This window comes from Microcaecilia unicolor, unplaced genomic scaffold (assembly GCF_901765095.1).
Source record: "Microcaecilia unicolor unplaced genomic scaffold, aMicUni1.1, whole genome shotgun sequence".
NCBI classification, from domain to species: Eukaryota; Metazoa; Chordata; class Amphibia; order Gymnophiona; family Siphonopidae; genus Microcaecilia; species Microcaecilia unicolor.
This window is the reverse complement of record NW_021963087.1, coordinates 86431-102209: the sequence shown is the minus strand read 5'-3', so window position 1 is coordinate 102209 and position 15779 is coordinate 86431. Positions and strand designations below refer to the sequence as shown.

Sequence of the window (15779 nt, the reverse complement as noted above, 5' to 3'; positions counted from 1 at the left end):
TAATCTGTACTTAAGTAAGGTAGCCATTTTAAAAGTTAAGGTTATAATTTAACTTACAGGAGAGTCTTTGAGTGATGAGCCGCATGGTCAGGAGGGGTCCTCATGGCAGAGCAGCAGATTCCCAAGAAGCAGGTCCCAAGAGGAAGAGGTCCCAAGAGCATGATATGAGCTGGGCTGTTTCCAGGCCTTTTATAATGTTCCCTGAGTCCTGGATATTGTAGTTTGCAGGGGATCTTGGGTATTGTAGTTTGCAGGGAAGCATGGTCACATGTTTCCTGGATATCTGCTGGCAAATGGCTTTTCTATAGCTTGAGGGCTTTGGCACAGGTTTCAGTCTGTTCATATGATCACATTACAAGTCTTTCCTTACTGCACATGTCCTCCCTGATAGCTGATGGGAGGGGGCAGATATACATATCTGAGGCAACAAGCAAATGCCTTGTTTATGCTTTTCCTCTGAAGTCTTTGTCTTCATTGGGTTCTCCAGACTTTCTGTCTCTTGGGTCTTTGGTTTTCGGGAGATGTCCTGATGAGCCTTCAGGTATCCACCTAGTCATGCTTTTGTTAAACAGTCCTTCAATTGGGAGGAGAAGGAAGCTATATATCTCTCTCTTGTCTTTAAGTGTTCCCAAAAGTTTCCCAGGAGAAGGGAGGGAGAGAGTTTGAAAACTCCTTGCAGGCAGTACCTTTTGTCTTTTAAATGTTCCCCAAAAGGAGGGGGAAGAGGGGCTTGGAGTTCTGCTGCAGTTTCAAATATATTTTTAAAGCTGTATTTTTGTATTGCTATGTATATATATTTGTATCTGATTCAGCACAATCTGCTAAATAATTCTGCCCACGACATGTCTTCACATGAGACCTGCCCAGTGGACCCTAGCTTCTCAGTGGTACCAAGCCATGGGGAATCTGGCAGATGTTATCCGAGTGTCCCTGGAGCAGGCTGGCACCGTTCAATCCAATTTGACTCTTGGACTTCCATTCCAAATTGCTCAGCTGCAAAAAGGCACATAATAGCTGTATTATTATGGATTAAGAGCTGGTTAAAAGATAAGAAGCAGAGAGTAGGGTTGAATGGTCATTATTCTCGATGGAGAAGGGTAGTTAGTGGGGTCCCTCAGGGGTCTGTGCTGAGACCACTGCTTTTTAACATATTTATAAATGACCTTGAGATGGGAGTAACTAGTGAGGTGATTAAATTTGCAGATGACACAAAGTTATCCAGGGTTGTCTCGTCGCAGGAGGAGTGTGAAAGATTACAAGACGAACTCATGAGACTGGGGGATTGGGCGTCCAAATGGCAGATGAAGTTCAAAGTTGACAAGTGCAAAGTGATGCATGTGGGAAGGAGGAACCCGAATTACAGCTATGTCATGCAGGGTTCCGCTTTAGGAGTTACGAACCAAGAAAGGGATCTGGGAGTCATCATGGATAGGACGTTGAAATCTTCAGCTCAATGTGCTGCGGTGGCTAAGAAGGCGAACAGAATGTTGAGTATTATTAGAAAAGGGATGAAAAACAAGCATGACGATATTATAATGCCGTTATATCGCTCCATGGAGCTCCACCTGGAGTATTGTGTTCAGTTCTGGTCGCCTCATCTCAAAAAAGATATAAAGGAATTGGAGAAGGTGTAGAGAAGGGCGACAAAAATGATAAAAGGGATGGGACAACTACCCTATGAGAAGAGGTTAAGACGGCTAGTACTCTTTAGCCTGTAGAAAAGGCTGCTGAGGGGTGATATGATAGAGGTCTACAAAATAATGAGTGGGGTAGAGTGGACAGATGTGAAGCATTTGTTTACACTTTCTAACAATAATAGAACCAGGGGACACAAGATGAAATTAGAATGTGGTAGGTTTAAAACAAATCGGAGAGCGTTTTTCTTTACTCAGTGCATAGTTAGACTCTGGCACTCGTTACCGGAGAAGGTAGTGACGGCAGCTGGCCTTGCTGAGTTTAAAGGGGGTCTGGACAGATTCCTGAAGGAACAGTCCATTGATCATTATTAAATTTGGGGGTTTTGCCTGGTTCTTGAGGCCTGGATTGGTCGCTGTCTGAGACAGTGCTGGGCTTGATGCACCTTTGGTCTTTTCCCAGTGTGGCAGTGCTTATGTACTTTTGGATTACCTAGAAGGAGCTTCTGCTCCGTTGGGGCGAGAATCCCCAGTGTACGGTTCTTCTACCCTAGTGGGTAACACTGAGTTTCGTCCAGGGTTGGAATCTGAGGTTTTTCATCGATGGAAATCGCAGGGCATCTTTTTTGTGGAACATCTGCTGCAATTAAATGGTTCTCTTTTGAAGTTTGTGGACCTTTAGACAGCGTTTCTCTCTCGGAGTTTGATATTTTGTCTTTCTACAAGTATCTCACTATGTGCGTTCCATTGCTCCTTCAAATCTTTGCTTATCCATGGGAAGTAGGCTTCATGAGTTCTTAGAAGGGGATGCCCGGGGTCAGGTGTTTGTTTTGTGATTTCATAAGAGACTTAGTTCATACTTATTGGATAAATCTTATGTGGCGTTCTTGGAGGCATGGGCCAAGGAACTGAGTCATGCTCTTGTCATGTCATCCTTGAGGGGAGTTCTATGGGGTATTCTGGTGGTGGTCCATAGTGTGGAATTAAAGGAATGCCAATTCCGGGTAATGCACGAGGCATATTTCTCATCACGATGGGTGTTTCTTGTGCGGGGGGGGGGGGGGTGTCTTTCCTCGGTGTCCTATCAATCCAGCACGTCGTCTTGTTACATGGGTTTTGGCAGTTTTTGCCAAGATGGCTGCTGACTGGTCACGGAGACTAGCAGCTCCGGGGATCCAGGTCAGAAACTGACCGAAGGAACAGGTCCACGGAGTACCACAACCCAGCAGCCGATTGCTGCTGCTACGAACAGAAGCCCTACCGGAGAAAAGATCCAGAGGGACGCAGTGAAACCCAGGGCGTCCCCGGGACATTTCACCCAGGAGGGCCCACATCTGAGAACCGATCACATCCATCTGCGACCTCGGGTCAGTGGCGCCAACCCAGGCCCCGACTACGGCATCCGACGCATCGGAGGAGCACCGATCGGTATCTACCCCCGTTCCGGATCGGCGCTGAGAGAGGCTTCAGGTTAGTGGCACTGGCCGAGCCCCGATCAGTGTCTACCCCCGTTCCGGATCGGCGCTGAGAGAGTGGCAGCAGCCTTGGCCTCCACTCACGGCCTCAGGTCAGTGGCGCTGGCTGAGCCCAGACTGCAGCACCCAACACGTCGAGGGAGTGATCGGTGACCAGGTCGCGGATCGGCTCACAATGCGGCCATGAGAGTCGCGGATCGGGTCTCACCGGCGCCGTGGGAGTCTCCGAGCCGTGCTGGAGGGTCGATTGAGAGTCCCAGCCGACCCTCCCCACGAGAGGGACACCGAGCACCTGGCTGGCCCTGAGAGGATCCGAGGAGGCGCTAACTGACCGGGGCAAGAGATCGGAGATTAGCTGAGACGCCCTGCTGACCTTCTCCACAAAGGGGCCGCCGACCACAACCCCCTGACTTGGAGATTACCCCTCCCGACTTGGTAACACTGCGCTGGCTTCCTCGCCTACAGCGGTCCAAATAGGCTCCCTTCCACTACAGTCTACTAAACCTCCTGCAGCAGCTCATAGATTTACACGATTTGTTTTGAGTGCACAGGATGACGGCTGCTCAGGGGTAGTAGAAACAGAGACTAACCAAATCGACTTCCTTGCTTGTAGTGGACTAGATGGACTCACTCCCACACCTGTCTATTAATCCTCCTGCAATTGTGTATAGGTTTGCATGCTCTGTTTTGAGTGTTCTGGATGTTGGCAGCGCGGGGTTGGGGAAACAAAGATTAAGCAAATTGGCTTCCTTGCTCACTGTGGACTGGACAGGCTCACTTTCTCTCCAGTCTATTAAACCTCCTTCAAATTTGCAAGGAAAGAGGAGAACAGAGAATCGCAGCGTTGTTCCGAATCTGATACTTACAACTCCTGCGGAAATCCATGTTCAGCTGAAACCTGCACAACCAAGCACCGCAAACCATAGCCAACATGAACACTAACAAATTGCTCATGATAACTTACTTCCTCCCCCTAATCTACCACGCATGGACTACTCCCAACATAAACAACAATCTACCTACAGCACATAAACCCTACAGACAAACCATCCACAGCTCACCAGACCAAAAGAATAACAATCAACTAAAAGGAAAAACAAATGCATACGGAAATAACCAACAGAAAGGGAAGAAAGGGACACAACAAAACCAGATACCAAGAAAACAAGCAACTAATAAAAATCAACACATTTATGTCACAAACCGAACCTTACCATTCAATCCAAATGGGGTACGTAAACGCCAGATCAGTAGTAAATAGAGTTTATAACAGACTGGATCACTACAGACAATCTTGACCTCCTATTCATCACTGAAACCTGGATCCATGACCTTAAAAACCCCATAATCTTAGATTTATGCCCACCAGAATACAAAATTATCCACTGGACAAGAAATGGAAAAAGAGGAGGAGGAATAGCCATAATATACAAATTCGTGTTCACCATCACAACCACAGCTGAATCCATTCTGCCACAACTCGAAATCGGTAAGAATCAGTCACCCAAATTTGCAGGAACACCTTAACGCAGTCCTACTCTACAGACTGCCAGGCAACTGGCAAGATTCCCAAACACACTTTATGGACTTTATCGCGAAAGCTTGTGTCACTACCTCAAACCTTATCATAATAGGAGATGTCAGCCTGCACCTTGAAGATCTTACCTCAACAAGCGCCCAAGAATGCAAAGAGTTCCTACAACTATGGGATCTTCATGGACCAAACACACAACCAACTCACACTAAAGGACACACACTAGACATTATCACATACAAATTCGATCCCGACTCAAACCTTATACTAACAGATACAAAATGGACACCCGCACCATTGTCAGACCACTATAAAGCATACATTTCCCTTCAATGGTGAACGAAAGACACAATTAACAAACAAGAACGAAAAACCTACACCACGAGAGGAAAAATAGACCCGGTAATATTCTGGCAACAGATTACCACAACGGATGGACAATTAAAGGCAGATACAAACCAATTCCTCCTAGAATGGGACGAGAGATGCAGATCAATATTTCAATATTAGACAATATTGCCCCAACTCAAACTAGAACCTCACACAGAAAGAACTCAATACCATGGTTCAATGAAGAACTGAAAAAACTTAAAACACAAGTTAGAAGGTTAGAACGTGCGTGGAAAAAAAGGAAAGATGACCCCACACTCAACGCCTGGAAACAACTTCAAAGAAAATATAAATATACCATAAGACAAACTAAAAGACTATTACAAAACTGAAATTGGACCAAACTACAAGGACACACACAAACTCTTCCAACTCGTGAATAAACTATTAGATATCACACCAGTCACAACCAACAGCAAAGATACACCAGAAGCAGACAATCTTGCGAGAGACTTCAATGAGAAAATCGTACAATTGCGACTTAAAATACCTGCCAGTACCATCGATTACGCCGTACTCCTTGATTGTCTAGACCCAGACCCTGGTGTATACCCAGCAGACAGAACCTAGACCAACTTGGATCTCATCTCCCAAACGCTCAAAAGATTCGCCAAATCTCATTACAAATTAGACATATGCCCAAACAACCTTATGACATCTGCCCCTCAACAATTTATAACAGACCTAACGAATCACATGAACTATATGTTACAAAATGGACTTTTCCCGAAGGAGAAAGGAAACATCCTATTCACCCCCATACCCAAAGACACAAAGAAAAGTGCTAGTGAACTAACTAACTACAGGCCAGTAGCATCCATTCCCTTAATAACCAAACTAACGGAAGTGATGGTGACCAAACAACTCACAAACTAAACAAATTCTCAATACTACACGACTTCCAGGCAGGATTTCGGTCTAACCACAGTACTGAAACAGTACTAGTTACTCTCATGAATAAATTCAAACAAATGATTGCAACTGGCAAGAACATACTACTTCTACAATTTGACATGTCTAGTGCCTTCGACATGGTTGATCATGGAATACTACTACATATCCTCGAGTACTTCGGAATTGGCGGCAACGTTCTCAATTGGTTCAAGGGGTTCCTAACCACACGATCATACCAAGTGACATCTAATTCGACTACATCAGCCGCATGGATAACTGAATGCGGAGTTCCACAGGGATCCCCCCTCTCACCGCCCTTATTCAACTTAATGATGATACCCTTGGCCAAACTACTATCAAACCAAAACCTCAACCCATACATATATGCAGACGACGTAACGATCTACATCGCATTTAAACAAGATTTAAAGGAAATTTCCAATGACATCAACCAAAGCCTACATATCATGCATTCATGAGCGGATGCATTTCAGCTGAAACTCAATGCAGAAAAAACCCAATGCCGAATACTCACCTCTCAACATAACACGAACAAATTCACCACCATTAACACACCAATACTGAACCTTCCAATTTCGGACACCCTAAAAATTCTTGGAGTTGCCATTGATCAACACCTAACTCTTGAGAGTCACGCGAAAAACACAACCAAGAAGATGTTCCATTCAATGTGGAAATTAAAAAGAGTAAGACCTTTCTTCCCAAGAACCATCTTCCGCAACCTGGTACAATCAATGTTACTCAGTCATCTAGACTACTGCAACCCTACGCTGGCTGCAAAGAGCAAATAATCAAGAAACTTCAGACAGCTCAGAACACAGCAGCTAGACTCATTCGGTAAAACAAAATACGAAAGTGCGAAATCCCTACGAGAAAAGCTAAACTGGCTCCTAGTTAAAGAACACATCACGTTCAAAATATGTACCCTAGTTCACAAAATCATTCACGGAGATGCCCCAGCCTACATGTCAGACCTGATAGACTCACCACCCAGGAATGCTAAAAGATCATCCCGCACATTTCCCCAATCTTCACTTCCCCAACTGTAAAGGTCTAAAATACAAATTAACGCATGCGTCAACCTTTTCCTACTTGAGCACACAATTCTGGAACGCGCTGACGCGCAGCTTAAAAACATAGTAACATAGTAGATGACGGCAGAAAAAGACCTGCACGGTCCACTTTAACTTTCGTAAACTACTGAAGACGCATCTCTTTAACAAGGCATACCACAAAGATCAACAAATGTGAACTCCTACACATCTATCCAGAATTGTATTACAATATTTGCTTGCTACACTACTATCATGTTTTATCATTATCATGCCACCCAAGATCCTTATGTAATACTAAATGTATATTTTCTTATATATTTCCACCATTCATGATGTATTGTAAGCCACATTGAGCCTGCAAAGAGGTGGGAAAATGTGGGATAGAAATGCAATAAATAATCTTTCTAGACAGTCATGGTCAGGTATCTTAAATCGATTCTTGGGCACCCTCTCAGGTTTTCCTTTGAGGGGTTGGTTCTTTCCAATACAGCCTCCATGGGAGCTAAAGGTAAGGGGGAAACCCTCTTCTTGTGTAAGACATGTATGTGTATTTGGTAATAAATGCATTCTCAATCATTGACTAGGAGAACAGGCACTTAGTTTCTGGTACTGGAGAAACAAACTAAATGAGTTGATGATATGGGAATTGTATGGGGCCCGAAATCATCCAAAGAGACGTAGATCCTTCCTGCTAATTTGGGAGTCCTATTTGTATACCATTTCCCACAAGGCTCGCAGTCAAGGGTTTGAATCGTTTTAAGAGCTAGGTGGTAGATGCTACTTAGTACGCTGCTTCTTCAAGAGGTGGGGTTGGGGGAAGAGGGGTGTAGTTTGCGATTGTTGTTTATCTGGAGTCTATCATAGTCCAAGATCCCAGGCAAACGTTTGTTAGGTTCTTAAGGGTGGTGGGGGGGGGGGTGTTGGAAGGAGTTGTGTATGGGGGGATGGATAATGTTAATATAAATTTAAAAACAAAAACGTGATGACAGGTTACAAAATGTAGAGGTTATTGGACATGTGTATGATGATCTGCCTTATCTAAATAATGTCTGTCTTGTTGATTTGGTCAATAAAAAAATTGTTGAACATTAAATGTTGGGATCCATCTTGGATTCGGAAGTTGTAACATGATAACCACCCTACTTTTGAGTGCAGTTTTGTTATGGCTTTTTCCAGCTAAAGCCTTTACTATATTGTGGAGGAGTATCCTAATGGTTAGTGCAGTAGCCATTGATCCTGGCAACCTGGGTTTGATTCCCACTGTAGCTCCTTGTGACCTTGGGAAAGTCATTTAACCCTCCATTGCCCCAAGTACAAAAAAAAAAAAAAAAAAGGATTGTGAGCCCTCTTAGGACAGAGAAAGTACCTGCATATAATGTGTTCAACACTGCATATATCTAGTAGCACTATAGAAATGATTAGTAATAGTAAATAAGATTAGTGTGGGGAAAATGAGAAAATAAACACTATGCTAAAGGATAGCGTAACTTATTACATTAATGGGAGGAATTAGCCATGTGAATGGTAATATTGACAGACTAAGACATAAGTAAAAACAAATAATTTTGGGGGTTCTGAAAAATCACTTAAGATTAATAGACTTTATTTTATAAAATCAAATCAGATTATAGCATATCTTTCTTCAGAAATTTAGATATTGTAAATAGCAGACCCTTACTTTCGGTAGTTTGCTATTTATTTTTGCAATTGCTTTCTCATTGGCAATGTGAAACTGCTCACTATAGATCATAGGGGTGGAGTGGAGCAAAGAACTTATCAGTTATAGCAAATATAGAGTCGAAATTGCAGAAGCTCAGAGAGGAATCTGAAATATATTCTCTTGTGTCCCCATGTTACATGTAAATTTGTGATTACTATATTTCTGTTATGTCAAGTTTCCCTACACGAAAAAGCTAGTATATAAGCTACATAAATATCCGATATCACTACATAGATATATTTGTTGGAAATTATGTAATCTCTAGTGCCATCTAGCAGGTAGATGCTCGCAGAAGACAAAGTGCTTTAAATTTCAGACCTTGAAACTATAGCTATTGTAGTGATTTATATCATTGAAAAAGACATTTTAATTGCTCTTTTCTGCACACTTGTACATTACCTCCCTACATTCCCTTTGCTTTCTGGACTGTGAGCTGAAAAGGTAATTTAAAAAAATTCAATTCAATTAAAAATCTCATCTGAACTGCACTCTGGGAATACTTTGCTCTGTGTGGGTAAAAGTGTATGCTAGGAGAGTGTGAGGGGTGGATGGCAGGGTCAGCTGTGTGTAGGGTGGCACATCTTCCCAGTCCCCCCCCCCCCCCCCCCCATACGTTGTCCTCTTTCTTTACTTATATCATTTCTGACTTGCCTCTTCTCTCCTTTCACTGTCCCTACTCTCACCTGGTCCTGGAGCAGGGTGCACCCATATATTCACCCTGGTCTCACATCACTAACAGCAGGGAGTATCAAGATGCACACTCTGGTCCCACTGCCCCAAAACTGAAAGTAGGTGTACACGTTTCCCAGCTGTGAAACAGAGAGACAAACTTATATCTTGCCCTGCATCACCAAGAGCAGCCTCTTTTCTCTTACCAGTGGTACCTAGCCTGTGATAGGTGCAAGCTGAGGCCGAGCTGCTATTTATTTAAAATGCATTTATTCATTGCAAAACTGATAAAACCATCCGTTCACCTTCCAGTATACATAATTTACAAAAATCAAATCTAAACATCACAATAAATTAAGGCATAAACACAATGTAAAAATGTATTTTTAACATCATCTTTGCATCCTGTTCTGTCCATATCACTGTTGACAGTTTGATCCATAAACCAGAAGTGGCTACAGAAAAGGCCATGGCATGTGTTCTTACTCTGCCAGTTTTCACTAATGGTATTTCTCATGTAGTATCCTTGCAACTGAATTATAGACAGTTTGTAACAGATACAGCCCATTACAATAATCCATACTGCCTAAAACTAAAACCTGAGGATTGGAAATGGTTGAGTGGATTCACATTTGGTAGGTTCAGCAGTCCCTGGCTCCACTATCAGTGGCCATTCTTTAAATCTGTTTCTTTCACCTTATTCTAAGGGCCATTGACACTTTCCCAACAGAGGGAAGGAAGAAGGGTCTGAGCAATTGAGAAGTTCAACAACGAGCGTTGGAGAGGGAAGGACTGAGGCTGAGAATAGACTGCTCAGTATGCTGGCTGAAGTCCTGAGCTGCAGGAGGGAAGGGGAGAGAGAGAAAATAAGCATAAATTTACAGTATAGGCTGAATCTGATCTTGGCACAGGAAAAGCATGGAGGGCCAGAAATTCTGTTCCAAGGGTTATTTGGGGGCTTCTGTTGTAACTCCTCATGGGTCAGCATGTAGTCAGTTTAGTAAACAAAATATAAGCATCTGTCTAAAACTGATATTTTAGTTTGTTCTCCAACATTTACTCTAAGGTGTACCCCCACCCCATGCCCATGGTCATACATTTAACCCATGAATATGAACTGAAAGTGAAAAATAACTTGTCTTGTTCGTGTCCCAGGTCCTACCAGTGAGAGCAAGTCTGATCCCTGCCATGAAGGAAAGGTGGAAAATCTCAGCCTTAGCAGATCCAAAAGGACAAAACAGGAATCTTCTTCCTCTTTGGACGAAGAAGAACATGAACTGAAACGTGGAAAGTACACAGAAACAAGTTCCATCCCATTAATCGAGAAGACGACATTCACGTACATGGGTATTCTGTGCTGTTATCTTACTTTGCGTATTTCGTTCTCTATTTTCAGTATGAAAATGTCTCACTTTGTCTCCAAATTGCTGGAGAAGGGATCATTTGGGCAGAGGCATTGAGTACATAGGTATGTGCATCCAAGTCCTTCACGCACCTTGGAGTTCAATTTTGGATTGCTAAAGTATCCCAAATCCAAAATGTTCACAGATCTTGCTTTGTGCTTTCAGGTATGAGATTGCAACCATGATCTCATTAACTGGTGCTAAAGCTTCTTCACCAGTGTTGGTGCCCTCTGTGTATGCTCACACCACCAGTGGATTATTTGGTTTTTTTTATTTTTTTGCTTTTTAATTTATATTTTTATTCAACATACTTGTGATCAAAGCAATCAAAGCACCTAATTATTCTACAGTTATCAGCATAGGCCAATGATAATCTTCCCTCTCCCTCATCATCATAATCTGTTGAACCTTGAGTTTTTCAAAAGTAACCCCCAAACCTGCCAATAAGCCGTCCTCTTGTGTGGAGCAGCTCCCCTGTCCTTGCTGCTTCCCTATAACATCTTTATGCCATTTAAGAGTCCTATAGAACCCACTATTTCTGCACTCAGTGGTTCTGATGAACTGTGCTCTTTGTTTTATATTACTAGTCTTTTTACCATCTCCCCAAATTAGTACTCACCAGCCACCCGCAATTTAGAGAGAGAAAAGACTAGGAAGGCCACACGAATGAGAAAAGCAATTCTTTAATTTACTTACCAAGAGAAAGTTACAATTCCAAATGCTAGTTTCTCATGTGGAGAGCAGGGGACACAAACATGTGGTCTGCCACTGCCTTTCCAATGTAATGCTCTGGTTCAATTGTTTATATACCTTTTGTGTTAAGCAATGCTTCACATTACTTCAGCACTTATCTTCCTCAGAGATCATTCTGTTCTCACCATCTATTTTCCCTTAAGTTGCTAAATCGCATTTTATTTTTGTTACATTTGTACCCCGCGCTATCCCACTCATGGCAGGCTCAATGAAGCTTACATATTGTATACAGGTACTTATTTGTACCTGGGGCAATGGAGGGTTAAGTGACTTGCCCAGAGTCACAAGGAGCTGCCTGTGCCTGAAGTGGGAATTGAACTCAGTTCCCCAGGACCAAAGTCCACCACCCTAACCACTAGGCCACTCCTCCACTCGTCTGTCCATCTCCACATTCTTCTGTCCATCCATAATTGCACCTTTCCCACGCCAGCTTGCCCGTAAGGGTATCATAATAGATCATAAATTTCTGAGTTTACACAGGCTCATGTTCTTTAATAAATTACAGGCTTCTCAATCTCTGATAGATTCCAGAGTCGCAACGGCTTGTCAGCCTCTGCCCGTTTGACCTGTGCTGGGGTGCTGACCTGTGCTCATAATTCTACATCTTATACATAAAACGCAAGTCCAAGAGCTTCTCCTGCAACTCCTTATCTGACCCTGCTTCCTGTTTCCAGCATTGTGCATGTTCCTTTAGGCCACCTATCTGGCGGACAAATACAATAACCTGGCCGATGGACTGAGCAGGATAATGCAACCTCACGAGTGGTCTGTCAATATGAGAATAGCCCACAAGATCTTCTGAGCATGAGGCACTCTCTTGGTGGTTCTTTTTGCCACTCAGATCAACCACAAGGTCCCTCAGTTCTGTTCCAGGCTTCAGGCCTACGACAGACTATAGTCAGATGCGTTTCTCCTCAGGTAGAGGACAGGTCTTCTGTATGTGTATTCTCCCATACCTCTAGTGGGGAATACTTTGTTGAAACTTAAGCAAGATCATGGAACCAGGATTCTGATCATGGCATACTGTCCGGTGCAGATATGGTCCCCTCTACTTCTGGAGTTATCCTCCTCAGAACCGTGGCAATTGGAGTGTTTTTCGACCCTCATCGCACAGAACGAGGGGTTCCTTCTACATCCCAACTTCTAGTCTCTGACTCTCACAGCTTGGATGTTGAGAGCCTAGAATTCGCTTCTTTGGGTCTTTCAGAGGGTCTCTCTTGGGTCTTACTGGCTTACAGAAAAGACTACATTAAGAGATGCTATTCATTCAAATGGGAGGTTTGCTGTCTGTTGTGAAAGCGAGGTCCTAGATCCCCTTGCTTGCCCTACACAGACCCTGCTTGAATACCTTCTACCCTATCAGTCTGGTCTCAAGACCAACTTCGTAAGAATTCACCTCAGTGCAATTAGTGCTTATCACCGTGTAGAGGGTAAGCCCATCTCTGTACATCCTTTAGTTCGCTTCATAAGAGATTTACTGTTGTCAAAGCCCCCTGTCGAACCTCCGTCTGTTTCCTTGGACCTCAGGGTTGTTCTCACCCAGCTGATGAAAGTTCCTTTTGATCCACTGAATTCCTGCCATCTGAAGTACTTGACCTGGAATGTCATTTTCTTGGTGGCTGTTACTTCAGCTCGTAGAGTCAGTGAGCTTCAGGCCTTAGTGATGGATAAACCTTATACTAAGTTTCATCACTAAGTTTCATCACAATAGAGTAGTCCTCCAAACGCACCCTAAGTTCCTGCCAAAAGTGGTGTCTGAGTTCCATCTGAACCAGTCGATTGTCTTGCCAACATTCTTTGCCCGACCTCATGCCCATCCTGGCGAAAGCAGCTTCCAAACCTTGGATTGCAAGAGAGCATTGGCCTACTACATGGAGCAGAGAAGGCCCCATGGACAGTCCGACCAGGTTTTTGTTTCTTTTGATCCCAACAGGATGGGGGTCGCCATCGGGGAAACACTATTTATTTCTAATTGGCTGGCAGATTGCATTTCCTTCACTTATGCCCAGGCTGGGCTGGCCCTAGAGGGTCATTTCACGGCTCATAATGTCAGAGCCATGGATGCGTTTGTAGCAAACTTAAGGTTAGCCTCCATTGACGAAATCTGCAAGGCAGCGATTTGTAGTCTTCAGTCCACACATTTAACATCACACTACTGCCTAGAGCATGATACCCGATGCAACAGTTGGGTCTGGCAGACAGTGTTGCAGAATCTGTTTAGGGTCTAGAATCCAATTCTACCCTCCTAGGCCCATTTTATTCTGTTCCAGGCTGCACTCTCATTCAGATTATATATAGTTTCAAGTTAATCTGTGTTATGTCCTCTCCGTTGTGAGGCCCAGTTGACCAATGTTTGTTGTTTTTGGTGACCCTGGATGCTAGGGATTCCCCACTTTTGAGAATTAATAAGCCTGCTTGTCCTCAGAGAAAGCACAAGTAATTTACCTGTAGCAGATGTTCTCCAAGGACATTATGCTTTATATTCTCACAATCCCTCCCACCTCCTCTTGGAGTTGTCTCCTTTGTAGTTTTTTACTTTATTTTTTGCTGTAGTATTAAACTGAGGAGACCGCGTTGTCACGATGGGCAGGAATGCACTCACGCATGCGCTATGGAGCGTGTCTCGCGCTCCACAAATCTCTCGTTTAGACTTTTGTAAATTCTGGACCAGGCGACATGAGTCGTGTCGCCCATTTGTGAGAATATACAAAGCTGCTGTCCTCTGAGAACACCTGCTACAGGTAAGTACCTGCGCTTTTACCTTCAGACAGTTCCACCACAGATGATAGTAATTCTCCGAGGACAGGCTGCTTGTTCTCACTGATGGGTCGGCGTCCACGGCGGCCCAGGAACGGCAATTGTTCACCTCAAAAATAGGCAAAGCTTTGCCAGAGCCTTCTGGAACGTGGGGTGCGCGCACTGCACATGCACGGCCGTCTACCCACACAGCGCACGCGAGTCCCCGCTCAGTTTTTTCTTTTCCCCGGTTGGAGAGTGGCTGCTTGTCGGTCTCTCTCTGTTCGGCCCAAAGAAAGAGCCTTCCGTTTTCGCTAGAGGTTTCGCCTCTTGGTATTCTTTTCTTTTCTACTACTTTTCCCTTCGAGTTTAAACGGGGGAAAAAAAAAAGTAAACCCTTTTATTTTTTCTAAATTTGGTCCCCATAAGTTTCCTTTCGCTTCTGTCGCGGGTCTTCATTTTTGTGTCCTTATTTTTGGCACAATCGCGAATTTTGATCTCACCGTTGCTATTTTTCTAATCTATCCATTAGCCAAGCACCCAGACCAGTTCTTCCAGGAGAACCTCTCCTACTTGGTCTTGTTCTATTCTTACCTGCCTCCACCTGTCCTCCCATTTTATTCGTCCTAAAAAGAATCCTTCTTACTATCTGTGATAGAATCTTTTTCCATATGTAACCAAAACTTTTCTGCTGCATACCTTTTAACACTTTCTGAGATAGGTTCACCAGAAGGGACAGGAAAAAAATGTACAAGGGTAAAACAGTAAAAACAATCAGAGAGGCTTACCCAAATGATGCAAAATTCCAAAATCAGCCTTGCTGGTGCAGCTGTTAAAACATAGCAAGCTCTAAAAGGAAACAACTGTAGTGATGATTTTGTTGTTTTACTCTTGTACATTGTTTTAGCACCCAGACATTAGGTTTTTTAGTATGGTACTATTGTTAAGCGTTCTTTTGAGAGTTCCTCTTGTGTTTTTAAAGTTTATTTATTTATAATTATTATTTTAGAAGGATTTTTTTATTAGATACTTAATTATTTTATTTTAATTTACAATGACTACTGCCCCCTGATGCAGCCATTTGTGCTGGCGAAAGATGTCCATGTCAGGCATTTTATGTTGAAATTCTGGGAACTTTTAATCTATTCATAAAGATTGTGTTTCTTCCAAGGTCTGCCTTGTTTTAACTTCCAATAATTTTTAATTACTTTGGCCACTTCTTTCTCTCCCTTCATAAATTTCATCACAAATGTGTTTAGTACAGTCTTCAACTTCTTTGATGTCTTTCTTTGATAACAACCACTCCTGTTATTGTGTATTAGCAGTGCACATTTGTATGCTTTTGTCAAAACAATCTTGGGATAATGCCTTTCTATAAGGTTGTGGTATAACGGTTTGGAATACTTTCTAAAGTCCTCTTCTGTACAAATTCACCTATATCTCAAAAACAGAGAATATGGCAGACTTTCTTTTAATTGCTTTGGAATTCAAGAAA

At 43.1% G+C, this 15779-nt stretch overlaps 1 protein-coding gene across 11 annotated transcripts in view; it reads left to right on the top strand.

Annotated features, from left to right (window-relative positions):
* Nucleotides 1-15779, top strand: part of LOC115458914 (ribonuclease H1-like) — an 86316-nt gene that overhangs the window by 15058 nt on the left and 55479 nt on the right. For 10 of the 11 annotated variants that reach the window (XM_030188763.1, XM_030188760.1, XM_030188766.1 and 7 more), the window contains exon 4: nt 10548-10739. The exons of the other annotated variant lie outside the window; for it this stretch is intronic. In XM_030188763.1, coding sequence (XP_030044623.1) covers nt 10548-10739 — 192 coding nt within the window. The remainder of the gene's footprint in view (nt 1-10547; nt 10740-15779) is intronic. 11 annotated transcript variants of the gene reach the window in all.